The sequence below is a fragment of the Citrus clementina genome, unplaced genomic scaffold (assembly GCF_000493195.1).
Source record: "Citrus clementina cultivar Clemenules unplaced genomic scaffold, Citrus_clementina_v1.0 scaffold_3, whole genome shotgun sequence".
NCBI classification, from domain to species: Eukaryota; Viridiplantae; Streptophyta; class Magnoliopsida; order Sapindales; family Rutaceae; genus Citrus; species Citrus x clementina.
Genome location: NW_006262339.1, coordinates 48,603,680 through 48,622,707, shown reverse-complemented (window position 1 = coordinate 48,622,707; position 19,028 = coordinate 48,603,680). Strand labels below are relative to the sequence as shown.

The 19,028-nt window shown below is 35.5% G+C and overlaps 6 protein-coding genes and 1 non-coding gene across 10 annotated transcripts; all 7 read left to right on the top strand.

The window, feature by feature from the left end:
- Nucleotides 1-69: 69 nt before the first annotated feature.
- LOC18046419 (39S ribosomal protein L46, mitochondrial) lies at nucleotides 70-3,313 on the top strand. 4 transcript variants are annotated; one of them, XM_006444882.2, is made up of 7 exons: nucleotides 70-374; nucleotides 591-759; nucleotides 1,181-1,246; nucleotides 2,066-2,140; nucleotides 2,416-2,545; nucleotides 2,615-2,740; nucleotides 2,906-3,313. In XM_006444882.2, the coding sequence occupies exons 2-7, from the start codon at nucleotides 605-607 to the stop codon at nucleotides 3,047-3,049; spliced, it is 696 nt and encodes a 231-aa protein (XP_006444945.1). In that variant the 5' UTR covers nucleotides 70-374; nucleotides 591-604; the 3' UTR covers nucleotides 3,050-3,313. The 4 variants fall into 4 exon arrangements, with proteins under 4 accessions (XP_006444945.1, XP_006444941.1, XP_024044445.1 ...); XM_006444878.2 differs by having other exon boundaries at nucleotides 70-478; XM_024188677.1 differs by having other exon boundaries at nucleotides 70-478; nucleotides 568-759.
- Nucleotides 3,314-4,304: 991 nt separating this feature from the next.
- On the top strand, nucleotides 4,305-6,493 carry LOC18046418 (probable WRKY transcription factor 43). Its single transcript, XM_006444876.2, has 2 exons — nucleotides 4,305-4,864; nucleotides 6,165-6,493. Exons 1-2 carry the CDS (start codon nucleotides 4,476-4,478, stop codon nucleotides 6,340-6,342), a joined length of 567 nt encoding a protein of 188 aa, XP_006444939.1. The 5' UTR covers nucleotides 4,305-4,475; the 3' UTR covers nucleotides 6,343-6,493.
- A 1,291-nt stretch (nucleotides 6,494-7,784) lies between these two features.
- On the top strand, nucleotides 7,785-8,791 carry LOC18046417 (desiccation protectant protein Lea14 homolog). Its single transcript, XM_006444875.2, has 3 exons — nucleotides 7,785-7,869; nucleotides 8,139-8,335; nucleotides 8,536-8,791. The coding sequence occupies exons 1-3, from the start codon at nucleotides 7,858-7,860 to the stop codon at nucleotides 8,789-8,791; spliced, it is 465 nt and encodes a 154-aa protein (XP_006444938.2). The 5' UTR covers nucleotides 7,785-7,857.
- Nucleotides 8,792-9,572: 781 nt separating this feature from the next.
- TRNAA-AGC lies at nucleotides 9,573-9,645 on the top strand. Its single transcript has one exon. It is a non-coding gene; the product is annotated as a tRNA-Ala (tRNA).
- A 1,777-nt stretch (nucleotides 9,646-11,422) lies between these two features.
- On the top strand, nucleotides 11,423-12,367 carry LOC18046416. The gene has a single exon (XM_024189313.1). The coding sequence runs from the start codon at nucleotides 11,495-11,497 to the stop codon at nucleotides 12,221-12,223; it is 729 nt and encodes a 242-aa protein (XP_024045081.1). The 5' UTR covers nucleotides 11,423-11,494; the 3' UTR covers nucleotides 12,224-12,367.
- Nucleotides 12,368-13,619: 1,252 nt separating this feature from the next.
- On the top strand, nucleotides 13,620-14,837 carry LOC112099854 (RING-H2 finger protein ATL67). The gene has a single exon (XM_024187353.1). It carries the CDS (start codon nucleotides 14,077-14,079, stop codon nucleotides 14,668-14,670), a length of 594 nt encoding a protein of 197 aa, XP_024043121.1. The 5' UTR covers nucleotides 13,620-14,076; the 3' UTR covers nucleotides 14,671-14,837.
- A 930-nt stretch (nucleotides 14,838-15,767) lies between these two features.
- Nucleotides 15,768-17,718, top strand: LOC18046415. The gene is made up of 2 exons (XM_006444873.2): nucleotides 15,768-15,921; nucleotides 16,096-17,718. The coding sequence occupies exon 2, from the start codon at nucleotides 16,102-16,104 to the stop codon at nucleotides 17,542-17,544; it is 1,443 nt and encodes a 480-aa protein (XP_006444936.1). The 5' UTR covers nucleotides 15,768-15,921; nucleotides 16,096-16,101; the 3' UTR covers nucleotides 17,545-17,718.
- The last annotated feature ends 1,310 nt before the right edge of the window (nucleotides 17,719-19,028 follow it).

The window sequence follows — 19,028 nt, the reverse complement described above, 5'->3', positions numbered from 1 at the left end:
TTTTTCAGATTCACTATCAAGTGAGCTCTTAAGTTTCTCCTAGGAACCTTTTCTAAGCGCTTTAAAACTTGATCCTAGTTCACGTGCTTGCATCTCATATAAAGTGGGTCAATTGTGGACAGGGATACTCGACAATTTGGCTCAAAAGATCAAAAATTTGGCAAAATATTTTGAAGGCCAAAAAATCACATAACCACAAACTGAAAGCCACCTGTAATAGTAAAGTTTCTCCAGTGGCATTTTCGACATTTATCGCCATCATTATAAAAACCGACAAGTCCGGGTTGGCGATGGAATTAAAAAAGGTACGAAATAGAAAAATACAAGAAAGTGGAAGAAACCCTCAACTCAACCACCGCCTCAGCCGGTTTCTGGTAACGCATCACTCTGTTCCTCTCTGATCGTGATCTTCAGTCTTCAGTCTTCACTACTCGTTTAGGGTTTAAGCAGGCTTCCCTCTATTAATGAAATTTTAACAGTAATTAATCAGCTGTACAATCTCTTTTCCTTCTTGCTCGCAATGTGTGCTATATTTTTGGCTTAAATTAATTATTTAACTGTATTTAGAATTTGGATGTTGCTCTCTGTAGGTCGAAATTCGAAAATGCGGAGATCGTTAACGTCGTTGGTTCGGCCTCTCACGGCAACTCGAGGGTTTAGTACTAACTCAGAGAAAATCGTTGCGTCCGTTCTGTTCGAGAGATTGCCTGTTGTTATTCCGAAAATTGACCCTGTGGTTTACGCATTTCAGGAGTTCTCGTCAGTTTTCTTTTTTCACTTGCTAATAAAATTTTAAATGAAAAAAATCATAGATGCCTCATACATTATTTGCTTCATTGCGTGCAGCTTCTTCTTCTTCTTCTTCTTTTGTGAATATTGTTTGGTTGCGCTTTAGTTATAGAATGGGAATTAAATTTCCCTCTTTTTTCCGTTTTCTGTAAACTCGATAGTTTGTCATCTGGGACATGGGAAAAGCTGAACCTTTTACATTTTATGCCTTTGCTTTATAAATATTTAAAATAAAATGACTGATAACATATGATCATATTTTCCCTTTCTCTTCTGGTTCCGCAGCTTCAAAAATTATTATTTTTAATCACAATACTGGATTTCTTTTTCCTCATCTTGTGTAGTGTGGTTTGATTGCTCATGTATTCGGTTTGGGGCTGGTGGGTTCCAGGTTTCGATGGAGACAGCAATACAGACGCAGATATCCTGATGAATTTTTAGACAAGTCTAATTCTAGGTAAGCTGCTTTACGTCCTCTTATGTTCTTGTTCTTAGTGAGGTTATCTTTAGCTATTTGTTTTATCTTAGAATATTTTGCATGGGGTTGGACCTTAAGTTGTTTTACATGCCCAAAGCATGTCAGTTAATGTCCTAGTATCTTGGATATCTAATTGTGACCTCCTTTTATTCATGTTCACTTATTTATCTCTGATGATTGTGTTTTTGGAAAAAAAAAAAAAATTTCCCTTCTGCTTGGACTGTTGAGAGTTGTTGTAGAAGTTGGATCTTAAAGAAAATATTGTAATTATGGTGCATGGGCATGAGGCAGAAGCATTAGTTACAAATTTGTAACTTCATGTTGACATTATCATTCTATAGAGCTCTTGGGTTTGAGTAGCCTTTTCTGAGTCATGATACTTTCTTTTGGTCGGTGCATTGATTACAAATTTGTAACTTCATGTTGACGTTATCGTTCTAGAGAGCTCTTGGGTTTGAGTAGCATTTTCTGAGACATGATGCTCTCTTTCGGTCTGTCATATCAGGCTCATTTAAGCAATTCTGCTTTTAGGAAATATCTTTGTAATTTGTTGTTCAATTTTGCATTTTTAATATCAACAAGCATGTGCATTTGACATTCAAAATCTTATTACTGTGATTATTTATGTAACGACTCATTTTTAATTTCATTGCTAAGCCCTGATTTATTGAATGAAATGTATAATTCTGTTTGTTTCTCTCTCTTTCACAAATGTTTCACTTACAAATGCAGTGAAAGACAAGTGCAGATGAAGTTTTGATTGTTATGTATTGATCTTTTGTGACACTTCTGTAACAGAGGAAAAGGCGACTACCAAATGGAATACGTACCAGCTCCTCGGATTACTGAAACTGACAAAACAAATGATAGAAAGTAAGAAGTTCTATTATGTACATTGAATCGGGTGAATTTTATCGACCTCATTATGGTTTGATACAACTCAAGTCCAAAACTTTTTAAAAATCCTCACAAGCAAACTTTCATGGCTTAAAACTTATCATAAAATCTCATTTTACAAAAGAAGAAGTTTTATGTTATTGATGTTGTATTGCATTCGAGTAACTGCATGATTGCGTTTATGCAGGAATTACATTAAATTTAATGTTTTTATTAGTGTTATTATAATTATTTTTATTTGTGTTCTTAAGGTCATTACAGAGAGCACTTGACAGAAGACTGTACCTTATTCTCTATGGCGAAACTTTTGGAGCTCCTGGTGGGAAGCCTATCTGGCATTTTCCAGAAAAAGTTTATGAGTCTGAGGAGAGTTTGCGCAAGGTGATTCTTCTTCTCCTCCACCTTCTCATCCTTCTTCTAATCATATAAATTCTTATCAAATGTTTGCAGTGTGCAGAGTGTGCATTACAATCTGTACTGGGTGACCTTTCCCACACTTATTTTGTCGGAAATGCTCCCATGGGTCATATGGTAATGCAGCCTGCAGAAAAGATGCCAGACGTTCCATCATATAAGGTATACTTGGTGCTTTTTATATATTTCAAGAGAAATAATACTTTATTTTCTTCCGTATATAAATTATGCACTTCATTTTTCACAGATAACTTTATTTTATGCTGTTGTCTTAATGTAAGTGTGTGTGATTGTTATTCACTCTGTTGATCCCTTTCTTTTTGCCAGCAATTCTTCTTCAAGTCTCAAGTGATTGCGAGCAACAAGTTTACAATTGGCAAGTGTGAGGATTTTGTTTGGGTGACCAAGGATGAACTCATGGAGTATTTTCCTGAGAGCGCTGAATTTCTTAACAAGATGATCATCAGCTGATGCACAAGTCCTATTTGACTTCCGTGCATGCCACACCTTATTGCTTTCTGAACCAATTATCCCCAGTGGATGAATTTTTGACCATCTAGATGAGAAATTCAAATTGCACTGAAAATTATGCAGTAGTTTACCAATAGGAGAGCATTATTCAGTGGTTAAAAACTGTACCTTTTGTTGGGACCGCGGGGTACCAGGAATTTTTGTCCTGATTTTGGACTGTTACCAAATTTTCTTATGCAATAAGAATTTTCCAGATTCCAATTTTGTTGCGACTAAATCGAACACGTATGCAGGTAAATCATATTGCTCACTAGTATCTACTGAACTAACAAGTACTTTGGGTGGTTGCTGGAATGCTAGATTGCGTGTCGCCTTCGTTCGCTATTAGAGTGGTGTTCCGGTCACTTTGCTCTAGAATCAAATAAATTATACAAATTTTATATCCGGAAGTCATTGCGGGTGACCTAATCATATCTCTCAAAAGGCAATTGAACAAAGCACGTGTTTGGAAATTAGGGATTAGAGCACCTAGAAAGGGCAACTGGAGTATACAGATAAAACTTTTCGATTGATTGGCAAGTAGATATAAGATTTTTGTTCATTGATTCATTCTGATCTGCAGGCCTTATCCAAAGGGGTACGTATTATTGGTCAAAGTTCCCAAATGAAAGATTTTTAAAAAACAATGAACTCGTTGCCATGAGACGAGAATTCAATGTGTCGCCCTGATCTTTCAATCGGCGCCGTCTATTCTTTAAACAATTTTACAATACAATAATATGCAATTTTGATTTTAGGCGGTGACTCATTACCACGAAGCAAGATATCTAGTGCTCATTTATTAATAATAATAATTCAGAAAGCCAACACCAATAGTCCTAGTGATGGTAAAACCCGGTCATGTAATCGGTTGGTGAACAGTATCCTTGCATATCGATTAAAACAATATTTTTGATGCACTTTTAAACATGTGTCCTAATTAATGAGGTTGTAATGAAGGCTCTGCTACCGTCCTTCTCAGTATGAGGAGAAAAGGACTATCCATATAGAGCAAAATGATAGCCGCATGCACACACACATTGGTGATAACGATGCATGTTGGGTACGTTTCCTTTTTGCTTAAAGGGCAGTTGAACAGAAGTAGGTGAGATATAGTTGGCTTTACCCTTTGGGTGCAACTTAAGAGAGCAGGGAAATAACAAGACTCAGAGACACACACATACAGAGAGAGAGAGAGAGAGAGAGAGAGTCTCTTTTTAATTAATTAAACAAGCACAAAAGCCAACAATTACACTTGAGTCCGTCTAGAGATCTCTCTGTGGGTGCCTGCCTAACCTCTTCTACCCTCCAACACTTTTGTTTCTTTAAAAACCTGCAATATCCTACATTTGGCCACTTCCTCTCTCTCAATTAATTTTTAACTAACATGGAAGGACGAGAACCACAGCCGGTGTCATCTCCAATGTCGCCACAGACTAATTACTTATTCACACCCTCAATCCCGTCTTCGTCGATGCAACCAGCTACTCTAGAGCCTCAAGTTCTTCCGGAGATTGATTGGGTTAGCCTTCTTTCTGCTCAGTCAACTGATCACAATATGATGGAAAGTACTAGTCATCTTAACCCTGAAAATGGCGGAGGTCGTGATCAACAAGATCAGGGTTGTAAAGAGAATAAAAGGAAAGGGTCTAGGATGAAGAAGGCCACACGGCCTAGGTTCGCTTTTCAGACTAGAAGTGCCGATGATATTCTTGACGATGGATACCGTTGGAGAAAATATGGTCAGAAAGCTGTCAAGAACAGCTTATATCCCAGGTGAGCCAGCCGCGCGCAGTCTTCATTATTTACACACACACACACACACGATTTATAAAATTATGCGTGCCACATGTTCTTAATTCTTACGTGAAAAATCTTTATTAAACAATTATTGTACAGGCAAATTTTATTTTGTAGGATGACTTTGTTTTAATTCAAAGTTCTCAACCATGCATACTAACATGCATGTGTATATAATTTCGCTTCCCTAGGGTTCGGTTATGATCTGACCTACTGAGAACCGCTGAAGTTGAAGTTGATAATTTAATGGAAATATATTATTAACGTGGTTGCAATGTTGCAAAATCTAGTGTTAATTGCTCCTACACAGATCAAAAAGAAAGAGAGAGAGGGAAATTCTTCGGATATCGGTCAAGATATGGATGGGAATATTTAAAGATTTGATCTCAAGAACAAAATAATAATTAAAAATAAATAATTGGGCTAGTAGGTCTTGTAGGTACATAGACATGATAATTCTTAGGGCTTGGACGGGCTATATTTTTCATGATTGAGAGGGGTGATAAGTGATCAACATCTTTCTTCATTCCATCTCTTTAGGTTTGGAAAGTAGATAACCTAATAATTGAGGCAATTTCGTACAGAGAAGTCGATATTCCCTGTCATGATGTCGAACCATATATGGTAGAAGGTTGTTGAATTTATTAATTCATAGTTTTGGTAAATATATACATAGAAATTTATGAGAGGCAAAAAGGATACTAGCCAGTAAATTGTGTTTTTTTTTTTTTTTTTTTTTTGCCTAGAATTTGATAGTTTAGCAGTTGTATAAACAGAAGAATCATTCATTCACGGTATATTTATACATAAGAGTCATGTTAGTGATTCTAACATTTGTATCTCAACTAATAAGATATTTTCATCTATTTAATGGTATAATATTAATTTTAAAAATTATGAAACTTATCATCTAATAATAGATTAATGACATGTAGCATTGGAATACAGGCAGTACATATAATTTGAATTATAATTTTGACACTTTTAAACCATTGGTTTTATGTAATATAATCCAATGATGACGAGTTGGTATCGTTAGATATTACTTTGACTTTCAATATTTATCCTTAGATTGATTGAGATCAATGGCTCAAAATTTAAAGTAAAAAGTTTAACCTACTTTGCCCTTATAATGGCATCATATTTTTTTTATTTATGGGTGGAAATTATATCTAAATTTCTCTTTTACATTCTGTAAAATTATATATGTTTTGTATGCATATGCTTACCAATCTATGATTTTGCAAAATCAATATAAAACATGGCCAAATCAAAGGAGCTACTACCGGTGCACGCATCACACATGCAACGTGAAGAAACAGGTCCAAAGGCTATCAAAAGACACCAGCATCGTGGTCACAACTTATGAGGGAATCCACAACCATCCTTGCGAGAAGCTCATGGAAACCCTAACTCCTCTTCTCAAGCAAATGCAGTTCCTTGCTCGCTTCTAATTTTAATATTGTTCCCATCCATCCATTGTAACCTAATTTATATATTAATTACATGTAAATTATATGTCAACAACATATCTACTATCTAGCTAGCAGAATCCTTCTCTGTTACTTTAATTACTTGACGTTGATTGACCATCTAGTTATATACCTCCTGTAATGTTGTACTTGTGTTTAGTTTGTGGACTTTCTGTACATGGACGAATATGTATTAATGTTGATATCATATGATAAGCTTTTGTAAATCTCTTTGTCGGTAACACGTAAGTTATCTTCACGAATTGAAATTGCATACCTTGGGTTTTATTTATTTATATTTGTTTGAATTTAAACAGAGAATTTTATCCTCGTCCCTTGCTTTCAGTTATCCCTTTTAGAAATGATCAAGTTATATTATCCTCTCTTTCCAATTTCCATTCATTAGTTAAAAAAAAAAATCTAAAATTTACCTAATAAAATTTAGGTAAGCATGTTTGTCTATGGTATAATGATCTACAGACGATAATGCTTGATTATTTATTGATAAGTTAAACTTGTAAGTTTAGGTTTGAGTCCCAGTAAACTCTTTTCTCCTTCTAAATATACATTTTTATAGATATTTGGATGTGATAGAACCATTATTTTTTCGAAAGAAATTTGTGAGCTATCACTTTAGTAAGAGTTAATTAGGAGCTGTATTGTAATTATATTGATGATAGTTCCCATTGAATTCTTGAAGTAAACATAATAATTGTTTTGTAGTATCCCACTAAAAAAATTTTAAAAAAATCTTTAATTATTATTGAAACGAAAGTATATTAGCTTTGATATAAATAGCTGGACCCAATAACGAAAAGTTAATGAGGACTTTCTAAAATTGAAGTGCCGCAGAATTTTTTTTTTTTTTTTTCAAATATACATGCGATGTTACTGGGATAAGGCTGTGGCAGGACTCTTCTTCTTTCTTCTTTTTTTTTTTTAAAAAAAAAAAATTATTTACTGATGCGGTCTCGATATTTTGAGTTAGAATTCACTATCGAATATTTTGTAATACAACCAATTTTTACTCAAATTTGGAACAGATCCCATATAGATGGTACTTAGCATTAAAAGCTAGCAGTCCGGCCATTCTCCAAATCGTAGTGCTGCAATGTTGATTATGTATGCTTAGATTATTCAACGATAATAGACATACATTTTCTTATAGCTTAAACGATTATACACATGTATCTATAACTTAAAATGTATATCTTATTAATTGTTCCGTATATGATGAGTATAGATAATTACTTGATAATGCCGTCCGAAATGGATAATTCCAATGAAAGAATATTCTTCGTAAAAATATACGAGTCAGTAGTAATTTGACAAAAGCGTAAAAAAAGTAGCTAAAAATAGGTGAAAATTGACCAAAGAATAGCATCAAAAGAGGATCATCGCGAGAAAGAGAAGCAACTCGGCCAATTGCCAAACGCGTTCTCTCTTCAGTGATCAAAATCGATCGTGATTTTTCCTTCCTCTCGGTAATTGTGAAAAATGTCAAGGGGGGTAAGTTCCTCAATTCAGCTTTCCTGAGTTTTAAGAAAATTTTATTTGAAGGCATGATTTTGATTGATGCTGCACGTTATGAAATATTAAAACTTGAAACATGGAAATAAACTATTCGTCCCTAATCACTGCTCATTCTCAACCCAAATTCCTCTTTCATGAACGAAAGTCTTAAGTGCCTGAGTGGCAGAAATATTCTCGCGTGTGCTCATCAAACATATACGTATTTATTAATTGGTGATTTATTATGTGTGGATAAAATGGCGCAGTTGGTGGACAAGGCAAAGAACTATGTGACGGACAAGGTGACGAATATGAGGAAGCCGGAGGCCAGCCTCTCCAAATTTCGTCTCAAGGGCGTGAGTCGTGAAGGCGTGGATTATTTGGCCGATGTCTCTATTGATAATCCTTACAGCCATTCAATTCCCATTTGTGAGATCTCCTATGTCCTCAAAAGCGATGGCAGGTTTGTTCTATTCTCCATCTGCAGATCAATTAAATGATACCCGTACGCGTGTATGTCTTCTATATAATACGTAAACGTTTCGATTTCAATGCATATGAATATATAATTTACATTTTATAGAGTAATTAACAAATGGTGGGTGGGTGGGTGTGTGAATGCAAATGATGTGGCTCGGTTTTTGGTTTTGGGTCATCAATCAGGGTGATAGCCACAGGAACAATTCCGGACCCTGGGTCAATAAAAGGCAATGACAAAACAGTGCTGAATGTGCCAGTGAAGGTGCCCCATAGCGTACTTGTGAGCTTGGTCAAAGATATTGCAAGGGACTGGGACATTGATTATCTACTCGAAGTGGGTCTCATTATTGACCTTCCTCTCATTGGCAACTTCACTATTCCTCTTTCCACCCAGGGCGAGGTCAAACTCCCTACGCTCACTGATTTTTTTAAGAATTAGTTTTATATGTATATATATATATATATTTATATATAATTTGCTCATTTTATTCCAAATTCCAATCATGGTGGTTGATGGAGATGTGATATTATTGTGTCATACTGATGGTCGTTATTGTTAATGAATGCGTTTTGTTTCCCTCAGACGATGTGTGTTTGGGCCTGAAAAAGCCAGTAAATGCTTAATAACTTCACGACAGCCCGACTTGTCGAACTTCGTTCCGAGTGAGATAGAAATATGTTTTTTTTTAAGATAAAAAATTTCTTATGATCTAATCTATGAATAAATCACTTAATTATTGATTAATTATTAATAAATAAAAAAATAAAAGACGTTAAATTTTACTTATATACTGTTACTAAAAAATACATAATAAAAAAATTATTAAAAAATCAGTATTACTCAGATAAAAAAAAATTTCTGCTCTTTTTTGTTTTCCCCCCGCTGGCACATATCTGACATCTGTCAAAGTGGATGGTTTACTTCTTCTGTATGTTTTAACAATTCAACTACACTCTTTAACAGTTTCTTCATATATCCCGATACATATATATTCATAGCTTGATTCAGTGTTAAATGTTCACAACTTCGATGCCAACAATGGCCAATCAGTAAATTTTTGAACCAATAAAAAAGAAAAAAAGAGAGAGAGAGTGTATCAAGTGACCGTCTGCATATCCGACTCAACTCCGAGCCTTTCTAGGAACCCGAGAATGAGGAGCAGCGTAGCTTAATTTTAGTTGTCATACAAGAAAATTAAAAGTTAAGAATCCAATGGCATGGGGATGTAGCTCAGATGGTAGAGCGCTCGCTTAGCATGCGAGAGGTACGGGGATCGATACCCCGCATCTCCATTTTCATTTTTGAAATGCCGGTAGCAAGCTTGTCCAGCTCATCATACCACGACGATGAATTGATGATGTACTGACAGTACTGCCATCATATTATAATATTGTTTGACTTTTGTGTTTTTTGCCATTCGTCTAATCAATATTGGCACCCCGTTGGGAATGTAACAACCTCAGATCAAAATTCAAACTAAGAAAAGCTGTCCATGTATGCATAAGACAAAGGGTTTTGCCACCTTACACTCTATGTAAGATACAGCCCGTGAAATGATAATATGGCCGATAGTATCTTATCACGTGTATAAAAATCATTGGTTGAAGTTGGCTGCAAATAATTTTCCTTTATTTCTTACTTGGAAAATGATGTTCTCACAACACTTTGCACAAAACGGTGCGTTTTGTGCAAAGTATAAAAGCCACTCTTTGCTGCAAAGTTTTAGCACCAAACACACACAAGTGCGAGGAGCAACAAAACTCAGCGTCTCTCTCCCATCTTCTTTCTCCCTCATGAAACTTCACAAAACCTCACGAAACAGTTCATATTTTTCTCTCTCATCCCCACGCCACTAACAGTCTCTGCTCCGTTCTCCATTGTCGCGTAAATTATGAAAATAAATGTGCTATAAATGAGGGAGATGAGTAAATTATAGCATAAGCTCAATGTTTCGGGGCTGTAATTTTTTTTTAAATTCTTTTCAAATAATGGCAAATACAATTTATTCAACAGAGTAAAATAATTTGAGGGAGCAAACTACATTTTCCAAGTGCTTCATCAAATAATCAAATCACAACATAAAAGCTTGAAATAAACATGATTCCCAAAGGCATCAGGTTTTGCATAATTTGATTCCAATTTACAACACTCAAGCATAAGACCACCACCATCCATAGGTAATTCAGCACAATGTCCTAAACGAGTTAAAGATTTCAATTAGAGTAATGAATTGAAACGGGTGAGAGAGGGATCCTATGGTTGCTGCGCGGTTAGAGAGGATGGAACTGAGACTATTAGCGGCGTGGAGACAGGAGAGAGAGACTCGAGTGTCTTGTGAGGGAGAAAGGAGGCCGGAGAGAGAGACCCGAGCTCTCTCGTAAGGAAGAAAGGAGGACGGAGAGAGAGATCGGATCAATCTCATGAGGAAAAATGGAGGAAGAAAGGAGACTTGCTGCACGTGAGTTTTGTTGCTCCCCTCTCACGTGTGTGTGTGTTTGGTGTTAAAACTTTGCAGCAAAAAGTGGCTTTTATGCTTTGCACAAAACGCACCGTTTTGTGCAAAGTGTTGTGAGAATATCGGCACCGTTCTTACTTTCTTTGCAATCTTCTTCTCTCTATGTATGTACTTACATACGAAGTTCTGCTGCTCTCATTCTCCCAGTATGCACTCCCAAAATTTACAGTAATAATTTGCAATAATATTATACTTTTCTCCGTCTTATGCAGTTAGTATATGATTAATAATGGATAATTGGCTGGGATGTTTGTTACATCGCTTTGATTTACAATTGCAAATTTCTTGGATTACCACAGATGATAGAGGGCACAGATTCTTGTTCTCAGCGTACAATACATTATATATTCCATTTCCATAAGCTAATGAAGATATTTTACAGTTTTAAAATTATGGAAATTGTTGACTTCAGTTATGAGTTACGCACCACATGAAATAAAATTTTCAGTTAATTATGCAGCAGAAAAATGGCACAATAATTCAACATTCAACAACTTGAAAATTTGGTTGATTAGTTCACATATCACTACTAAAACCTGATCCAGAAAATGTACATGACTTGAGAGTTGAGACTCTCCTGGCCACTTACCTTATAAATAACCATTCCATAGTGTGTATATATAGAAATGAAACATAAAATTTCCAACATCACCAACTCCCCAACTAGAGCCTCCAGCCATCTAGGCATGGCAGAAAAGAAGAAAGCTCCGGGAGCAGATCATGATCGCCTGAGCAGCGGTGGCGATGACGAAAACATCATGGCCTCGTGGGCAGCGAAAGCCCGTCGCAGAAGATCAATCAAAATCTGCTGTTGCATCGCAGCCCTTTTGGTCATCCTAGCAATAGTGATTCTAATAATTCTAATCTTCACTGTATTTCGTGTCAAGAATCCCAAAATCAGATTGAACAACTGGACAATCACCAAGCTCGAACTAGTTAACGGTACAATTCCGAAGCCTGGGGTGAACATATCACTGATAGCAGACATGTCAGTGAAAAATCCAAACGTAGCATCTTTCAAATACGGCGACACCATTATCACAGGTCTATACCACCGTGGGGACCTGGTGGGCGAAGCCAGGGGCCCACCGGGTCTAGTCCGGGCTTGGCGGACCCTGCGGATGAATCTCACTGTCGACTTGATCACAGACCGGGCGATGTCGAGCCCCAATTTGAGCGCGGACATTGAGTCAGGTATTTTGGTCTTGGACAGCTACACAAGAGTTGGTGGAAGGGCGAATATTTTGAATCTTTTTAAGAGGCACGTTGTCGTAAAGTTCAACTGCAGTTCCCAACTTAATACGACGAGCCTGCAAATTTATCAATTCAATTGCAAGCGAAAGGTTCAATTCTAGGCTCTTGCTCTTGGGCTCTTGGGCATATCATATGTACATGCATGCTTGCTTAGTCTTAATCATAACTATACATGCGGTGTCGCGTTATATGTGTTTTGCGGTTACATTTAAGTTTTGAATAAGTGAAAGAGGATTGAAGTTTTTCATTAGTATGCGATCGTTTTGATCCCATATGCGCATATAATACCTCCAAATTATTTTCTTAAATTTTGACCATGTTTGATGATGATGATTATTAATAATAATAACAACAATGGCAATAATAAGAATAACAGCAATAATAATATAACCATAATATTTTAATTGAAGATGAAAGCCGAATCACAATTACCCATATAAATTAAGTTCTAATTTATTAACTCAAAAATATGTGAACTCTACATATTTTCTCTCATTTTCCTTTTATTTTAATAAAATAAATATTACTAAATATTTTTATGTTAGAATTTGATTCTCTCAATTAGATAAGTAAACACATAATAAAAGAAGAAGAAGAAGATATTTTTAGATTTGTGCTGGTGCTTGGTAGAGACGAAGTTGAGCTACTTCATTTTTTAAAATTATATTAATTTATTTTGTAGTCCAGTTAGTAGCTATCATGGATGGAGATGATTATATTAACTTTTTTTTTTTTTTTTCCAATAGCATGTTATTTGGAAATTGGAAACTACCTAACCTGATTTTAAGAAATAAAGAAAGATTCGTTGACCAGATATCACACCAAGCTCAAAATATTCCAGGATCCATGTGAACTTTTGACCGAATTAGTGAGGACGATTAGTGCTTGTGCATAAATCGATGAAACATGAGGGTGATGTAACAAAAGTTGAAAGAAGAGCTTTCCTTTTAATATGCATAATGCATTGGGCCACACACTGTCGTTTCTTAATTTGATCAACTTTTGGATGCAGTTGATTATTATTGAACGTGGTCCATATAATATGAAAATAATTGTACACTACACTCATGTTTTGCCAAGAATATGAACAAACAACTTTTATATATATATAGTTTTTTTTTTAAAAATAAAGCGAGGATGTACGCTAAAATAAAAAAATTATATAGATTTTAATATATTAAATATTATATATTTTTGTGTTGTTAATATTTTTATTTTGTTAAAATAACAATGTCTTCGTTAAAGAATTATTATTATACACACACTCATAAAGATTTTCCGACATAAAATTATTTCTAAAAGTCTTTAGCCATTAAATCAAAGTATTGAGACAAAATCGTTAATCATGGTAGATTATAAAACAGTTTTTTTTTTTTTGCCTGCCATACTTAAAAAGTTAAATTACAAAATCATAACTTTGTAAAAATAATATTATTGCTTTCTATTCCTTATCGGCCATGAAATTATCATATTTAATTTGGTAGGTATCTACAAATGCCTAAAGATTGAGATCATCCAAATCTGTGTGGTCTTTTAGATCGAGCTGTACTTCAAAAACAAAAACATTCCGGTAAAGTTGTAGAAGAGTTGACCAAGAATCCAAAGAAAGATACTGAAGAAATCCCAAAGAAAAACTGGCAAAGGCAATCGCCAATGTGATTGAAAATCACGTTTACGAGCTTGTGACGATACTGTCGCCACTTCAAAAATCACAGATGAGATGATTCCATTTGCTTCCACACCCACCATTCCATTTACCAAATGACCAAAAGACCAAACAAAACTGTTTTTAACACGCACACAACTCACACAACAAATCATAATAAATGACGGCCTCTGTTTGCAAACCCAGTATTAAATGCTGCAGCTGGAAACCCACCCACCTTCTCCCAAAGAAAAAGAAAGGCTCCTCTAATTTCACTCACCTTAATGGATTCGAAAGCTCCGTCTTCAAATGTCCACTCCCGCTACTCCCTCACCAAATTATCTCACAAACATAGGCCTGGGCTATTCCATCGCCATTGCTCTCGGCTTCTTAGTCCTTCTCTCCACCGTCCTCCTCGCTTCTTATATTTGTTGCCGTCGCAACAACAGCAGCCATAATTCAAACGCAAACCCACATGAAAATAACAACAGTGTTTCTAATGATGGAATCATTCTCCCTCGTATTATTTTTGTTGCTGAAGATGACGGCCAGGAGGAGAACCGGAACCAAGATGACGATAACTTAGTCGTTGGTCTTGATCAAGCTGTTATTAATTCGTACCCCAAGTTTCAGTTCACTAAAGAGAGTGTTTCGGGTAACAATAATAGTAATAATATTAATACGACGTGTTCCATTTGTCTTTGTGAGTACAAGGATTTGGAGATGTTAAGGATGATGCCTGAGTGTAGACACTATTTTCATCTCTGTTGTGTTGATGCTTGGCTTAAGCTTAATGGGTCCTGCCCCGTTTGTCGAAACTCCCCGTTGCCCACCCCGCTTTCTACGCCGTTGCAAGAGGTCGTGCCTTTGTCTCAATATGCTGCCGATCGAAGGAGGAGATGATATCGCTTTGCCTTGCTTTGCTCTGTCTGGTTTGTTGGGGGTGTTTGATTTGTAAATCTTTATTTTCTTTTAGGCGATTGTAGCGAGAGTGTTATAAAATTGAGTTATTAATTTAGTCATGGGAATTATTTCTCCTGCCCTGTTTTGCGTGACAATTTCTAATTTTCTAATTGAATCTTTGAATTTTCTGTTCTCTGTTAATTGATGTTCATTTGAGCAAAGCTTGTCTGTACAAACAGATTAATGTGAATTAAGAAAAGAAAAAAAAATTCAGTTTCCTTTCCCATTCTATCATAAACTAAACGTTAAAGTTGATTGAGATCCAGCTGGATCCGGTCCCTTAAGGCTATTATGACTTTCCCTCTTTCCCATTTGCTTCCAATTATTCTTTTGTTTTTATTCCGATGCTTACAAAGATGAAGCTGCCAGCTTAGAAATGAGACAATCAAGGACCTAGACTTCAGTTTTATTGTTTTCTTTTTCTTTATTTATTTTTTCTGTTATTTGACAGCAATTTTTAATTGAAATTTGATTTATCTACATACGTGATTGCATAAATTGATGGTCATATATATAATTCTGGATGAGATGGTCTCATGTGAGAAGATTCTTGTTAAAAACAAAAATCCTTGAATAATTTGAAGTCTGCAATACTTAATTCTTCAAGCATGTTATACTTCTTTTAGAAGCAAGCAAAAGACTTAAGAGTACATTGAATGGAACTCAAGCAATGGCATAGTTTAATCAGCTGGGTTTCCCTAGAAATCTTTAAGAAATGGTATTTGCAGGCAGATGCAAAGACAAAGGAAAACTTTTTCTCAATATAATAATCTCACAAATGGTATCTGAGATTTAAAGCAATTAATGAGATAGCCTTGATTGCTGTGACTTGAACTATTGATTGATTGGGCTGTTTCATAAGTTCATACCCTCTATATTTCTATATAATAAATTGATTTTTACATAATGTAGTATACAGGCTACAGAGAGATTTAAGTTTTAAGATATTTGATAGCGTTGACTAGCTATCTAGAGTGTATTGCAAAATTTGTGGAATAGTTATAGAAATAGAATACTCTCCGTAATTTTCAGTAGGTTGCTTTTTCCTCAGAAAATGCTCCCACTCCAGGGACTGGTCTCAACATCATCCAATCTCCAATTCCACAACTTTGTTCATCAGTTAAAATATATGGTATCTTGGTTACTTGGTTTAATCTCACCTCCCTTGATTCTCTCAGCTTCCAGTTTCAGGTAATTTCCACAGCTGTAATGTTTACTGAATGTTTCTTGTAAATTTCTTAATTTGACTGCATGTAGGTTTTAAGGTTTGTAGATATCTGGGTCATTATTTGTCAGAATTATTACACAGTGAGTGACTGTTGTTTTTTCATTTGAACTGTGAATTCTTGTTGATTTTCAATCAAGAGAGAGATGAGGAAGCCAAATGTTCTGATGAAGTTAGGATCATTTAGAGGGGTTCACACGTCTATTTTTATTTTGGGTACATTTGCTCTTCTTATTTCTATTGCTACCTTGTCGAAGTTCTACTCCATCAGATCTCTTCTTGTCGCTGATGCCTTCTGCAATTATAATGTTGATCTCAAGAGTGAAGGCAGAAATGGGAGTCAAGTGATCAGAGGCACAGTTCAAATTGTTATGGAGAAAATTCGAAAAGAAATGAGTGACTTGAGAGATTTGCCAATGGATTCATCATCACCAGCATCTCTGTTGAGACACAGTGCTTTTCTTGCTGACATTCTGGGACTTCTTGAGTCAGTGCAGGAATATTTGCCGTTGAATGAAGGGATTGGTTATTGGCATAACAGTGAAATCAAAGCTGTCCATCCTCTGTTAAAACCAAAGCAACAGTCTGATGAGCCAGCTGACTACTTTTTGATTGAAGAGATTCGCAAGTATGTTAAGGTCAAGCCTAACAGATTAGGAAAACAGAATTTCATGGGAGCTAACGGAACATTCAATAGTATTGGCCACACTTGTTTTTCCATGAAGAAAGAGCTTGAAGAATACATGGATTACGATGTTGGTGAAATCTGCAATGATGACTGGAAGCTAGCTCAAAAGCTGATGGTTCATGGCTGTGATCCCTTACCAAGAAGACGATGCTTCTCAAGAGCCCCTCAGCTCTATAGCCGGCCTTTTTACATCAACGAGTCTATGTGGAAGCTTCCAGACAATAGAAATGTGCGATGGAGTCAGTATAGATGCAAAAACTTCACTTGTCTTGCTAGCAATGCAACTCATAAAGGGTTCTTCAAATGTGCTGATTGTTTTAATCTTACTGATCATGAAATGCCCAGATGGATTAAGAATGTAGACATAGATCCCATCACCAATTTAACTGCAGACTTTTTGATACCTGAAGTGCTTGATATTAAGCCTGGCGAGATTCGAATTGGATTAGATTTCAGCATAGGAACAGGGACTTTTGCGGCAAGAATGAGAGAGTTCAATGTCACATTAGTCTCAGCAATTATTAATCTCGGGGCACCTTTTAATGAAATGATAGCTCTAAGAGGGCTTGTCCCTTTGTACATAACAATAAATCAGCGGGTTCCATTCTTTGACAATACCCTGGATTTGATCCACACGACAAGATTTCTTGACGGATGGATTGATTTTGTGCTCCTGGACTTCATATTATACGATTGGGATAGAGTTTTGAGGCCTGGGGGTTTACTTTGGATTGACAGCTTCTTCTGCGCCAAGGAAGATATGAATGATTATTTGGAGGTCTTTAAGATGCTGAAGTACAAGAAGCATAAATGGGTCGTTGTTCCAAAGAGGGATAAAGATGATCGAGAGGTTTTCTTTTCTGCTGTTTTAGAGAAGCCACCGAGACCTTTCCGAAGATAATTGTTGCATCAAAAGTATGGTATTATTTTTCATACATCACTGAGTCTTACATCTCTTTAAATATCTGCCTTCAACACATTCATTGTAGTTGATATTTAATGTGCTACCTGCCTACTGCATATCTCTTATTGTTTTGTTTCTTGAGTCAAATGAAACTACACATTCCACGAGAAAATGACTGATTGATGCGATCTCTTACATCTGTTCATTGCTTTCATTTTTCATAAGAAAATTAGACAGTGGAATCGAGCCATTTGTTTGTTGAACTCTATCAATGGTTCATTTTTGTGTTAAAGGGAACTCCAATAGGAGAGGGAAGCTCCCTCTCCTCGTTCTTCTTATAAGCTTGATGATTGAATGGCGGTTAAGGGGGAGGACAACGGTTGCTGAGAGATGCAATTTTCTTGTAAAGACCTGACTCTTTAGAGCCGTGTACTCATGCTTCGTTCGTAATTTGTTTATATTAGGGATCTCCCTAAGTTACATGCACTTAGCATTAGTCTTATATTAGTCCACTTCTGATTAAATTTTAATCTATTTCTTTGTGACAAACTTAGTCTTATATTAGTCCACTTCTGATCAGATTTTAATCTATTTCTTTGTGACAAACTTAAAAGATTAAAAAAATAACACAAATTTTTAAGTTGGTCATGATCATAATGGATCCCCAATAAGAAAATTATTATATTATATTTGATTGCATTATACTATAATTATATTATGTTTTATTATATATATATTTCTCAACTTTGTTAAAATTTATGAAGTACTAACTTTTTTAAATTTTAACGAAGTTTAGTATCCTTGATCAAATTAGTACTCTCTCTCTCTTTCTCTCCCTCTCTCTCTATATATATAATCAGTGTTTATAAAAAATAAGAAAAATATATATTCTAATATATTATAGAATAAAACATACTACATTCAAGTATGTATTTTTTTCTAATTTATTTCATACTTTACTAAAGAAAATTTTTATTCGATAATAATAATTTTTTATATATAAAATAAAAAGCTGACCAAGACATTAGATGCGCGACGCGACCCACGTTAAGAATTGATTGATCAAATTGCTTTGTGAATCCTGCAACCTTACCCATAAAGTTTCAGTATATGTCTCATCACACGTCAAAACATAGGCGATGATGCGTATAGGATCATGCCTCGTATGTAATATTCTTTGTAAAGTATGAATGATGGCATGACAGGACCATTACCATAATAAGCCAAAGGGAAGGATGCCGTCTCCATCAAATGCGATAATGCTCAATTGGCTTCATGACCCTTTCCCATCGAATGACTGTTGTACAATGACATTGACACCAATGCGAAGGAAAATGGACTCTTTATGTAGCTTTCGATCATTCTTTCTCCACGAATTTATCAGTGGCAGATGCCTGATTGCTATCCAATTATAATGTCATATACATTTTAACGTATAAACAGATAAATCTCTAAGGTAAAAAATTTTTAAAAAATAATCT

Bases quoted from the DNA above. Each gene is read 5' to 3' on its own strand.
- LOC18046419 (XM_024188677.1), top strand. From the start codon at position 575: ATGTTGCTCTCTGTAGGTCGAAATTCGAAAATGCGGAGATCGTTAACG. The intron at 2,546-2,614 runs GTGATTCTTCTT...AAATGTTTGCAG, and splicing joins CTGAGGAGAGTTTGCGCAAG to TGTGCAGAGTGTGCATTACA. The intron at 2,741-2,905 runs GTATACTTGGTG...TCTTTTTGCCAG, and splicing joins CAGACGTTCCATCATATAAG to CAATTCTTCTTCAAGTCTCA.
- LOC112099854 (XM_024187353.1), top strand. From the start codon at position 14,077: ATGTCCACTCCCGCTACTCCCTCACCAAATTATCTCACAAACATAGGC.
- LOC18046418 (XM_006444876.2), top strand. From the start codon at position 4,476: ATGGAAGGACGAGAACCACAGCCGGTGTCATCTCCAATGTCGCCACAG. The intron at 4,865-6,164 runs GTGAGCCAGCCG...GCCAAATCAAAG, and splicing joins AAGAACAGCTTATATCCCAG to GAGCTACTACCGGTGCACGC.
- LOC18046416 (XM_024189313.1), top strand. From the start codon at position 11,495: ATGAAACATAAAATTTCCAACATCACCAACTCCCCAACTAGAGCCTCC.
- LOC18046417 (XM_006444875.2), top strand. The intron at 8,336-8,535 runs GTTTGTTCTATT...GTCATCAATCAG, and splicing joins GTCCTCAAAAGCGATGGCAG to GGTGATAGCCACAGGAACAA.
- LOC18046415 (XM_006444873.2), top strand. From the start codon at position 16,102: ATGAGGAAGCCAAATGTTCTGATGAAGTTAGGATCATTTAGAGGGGTT.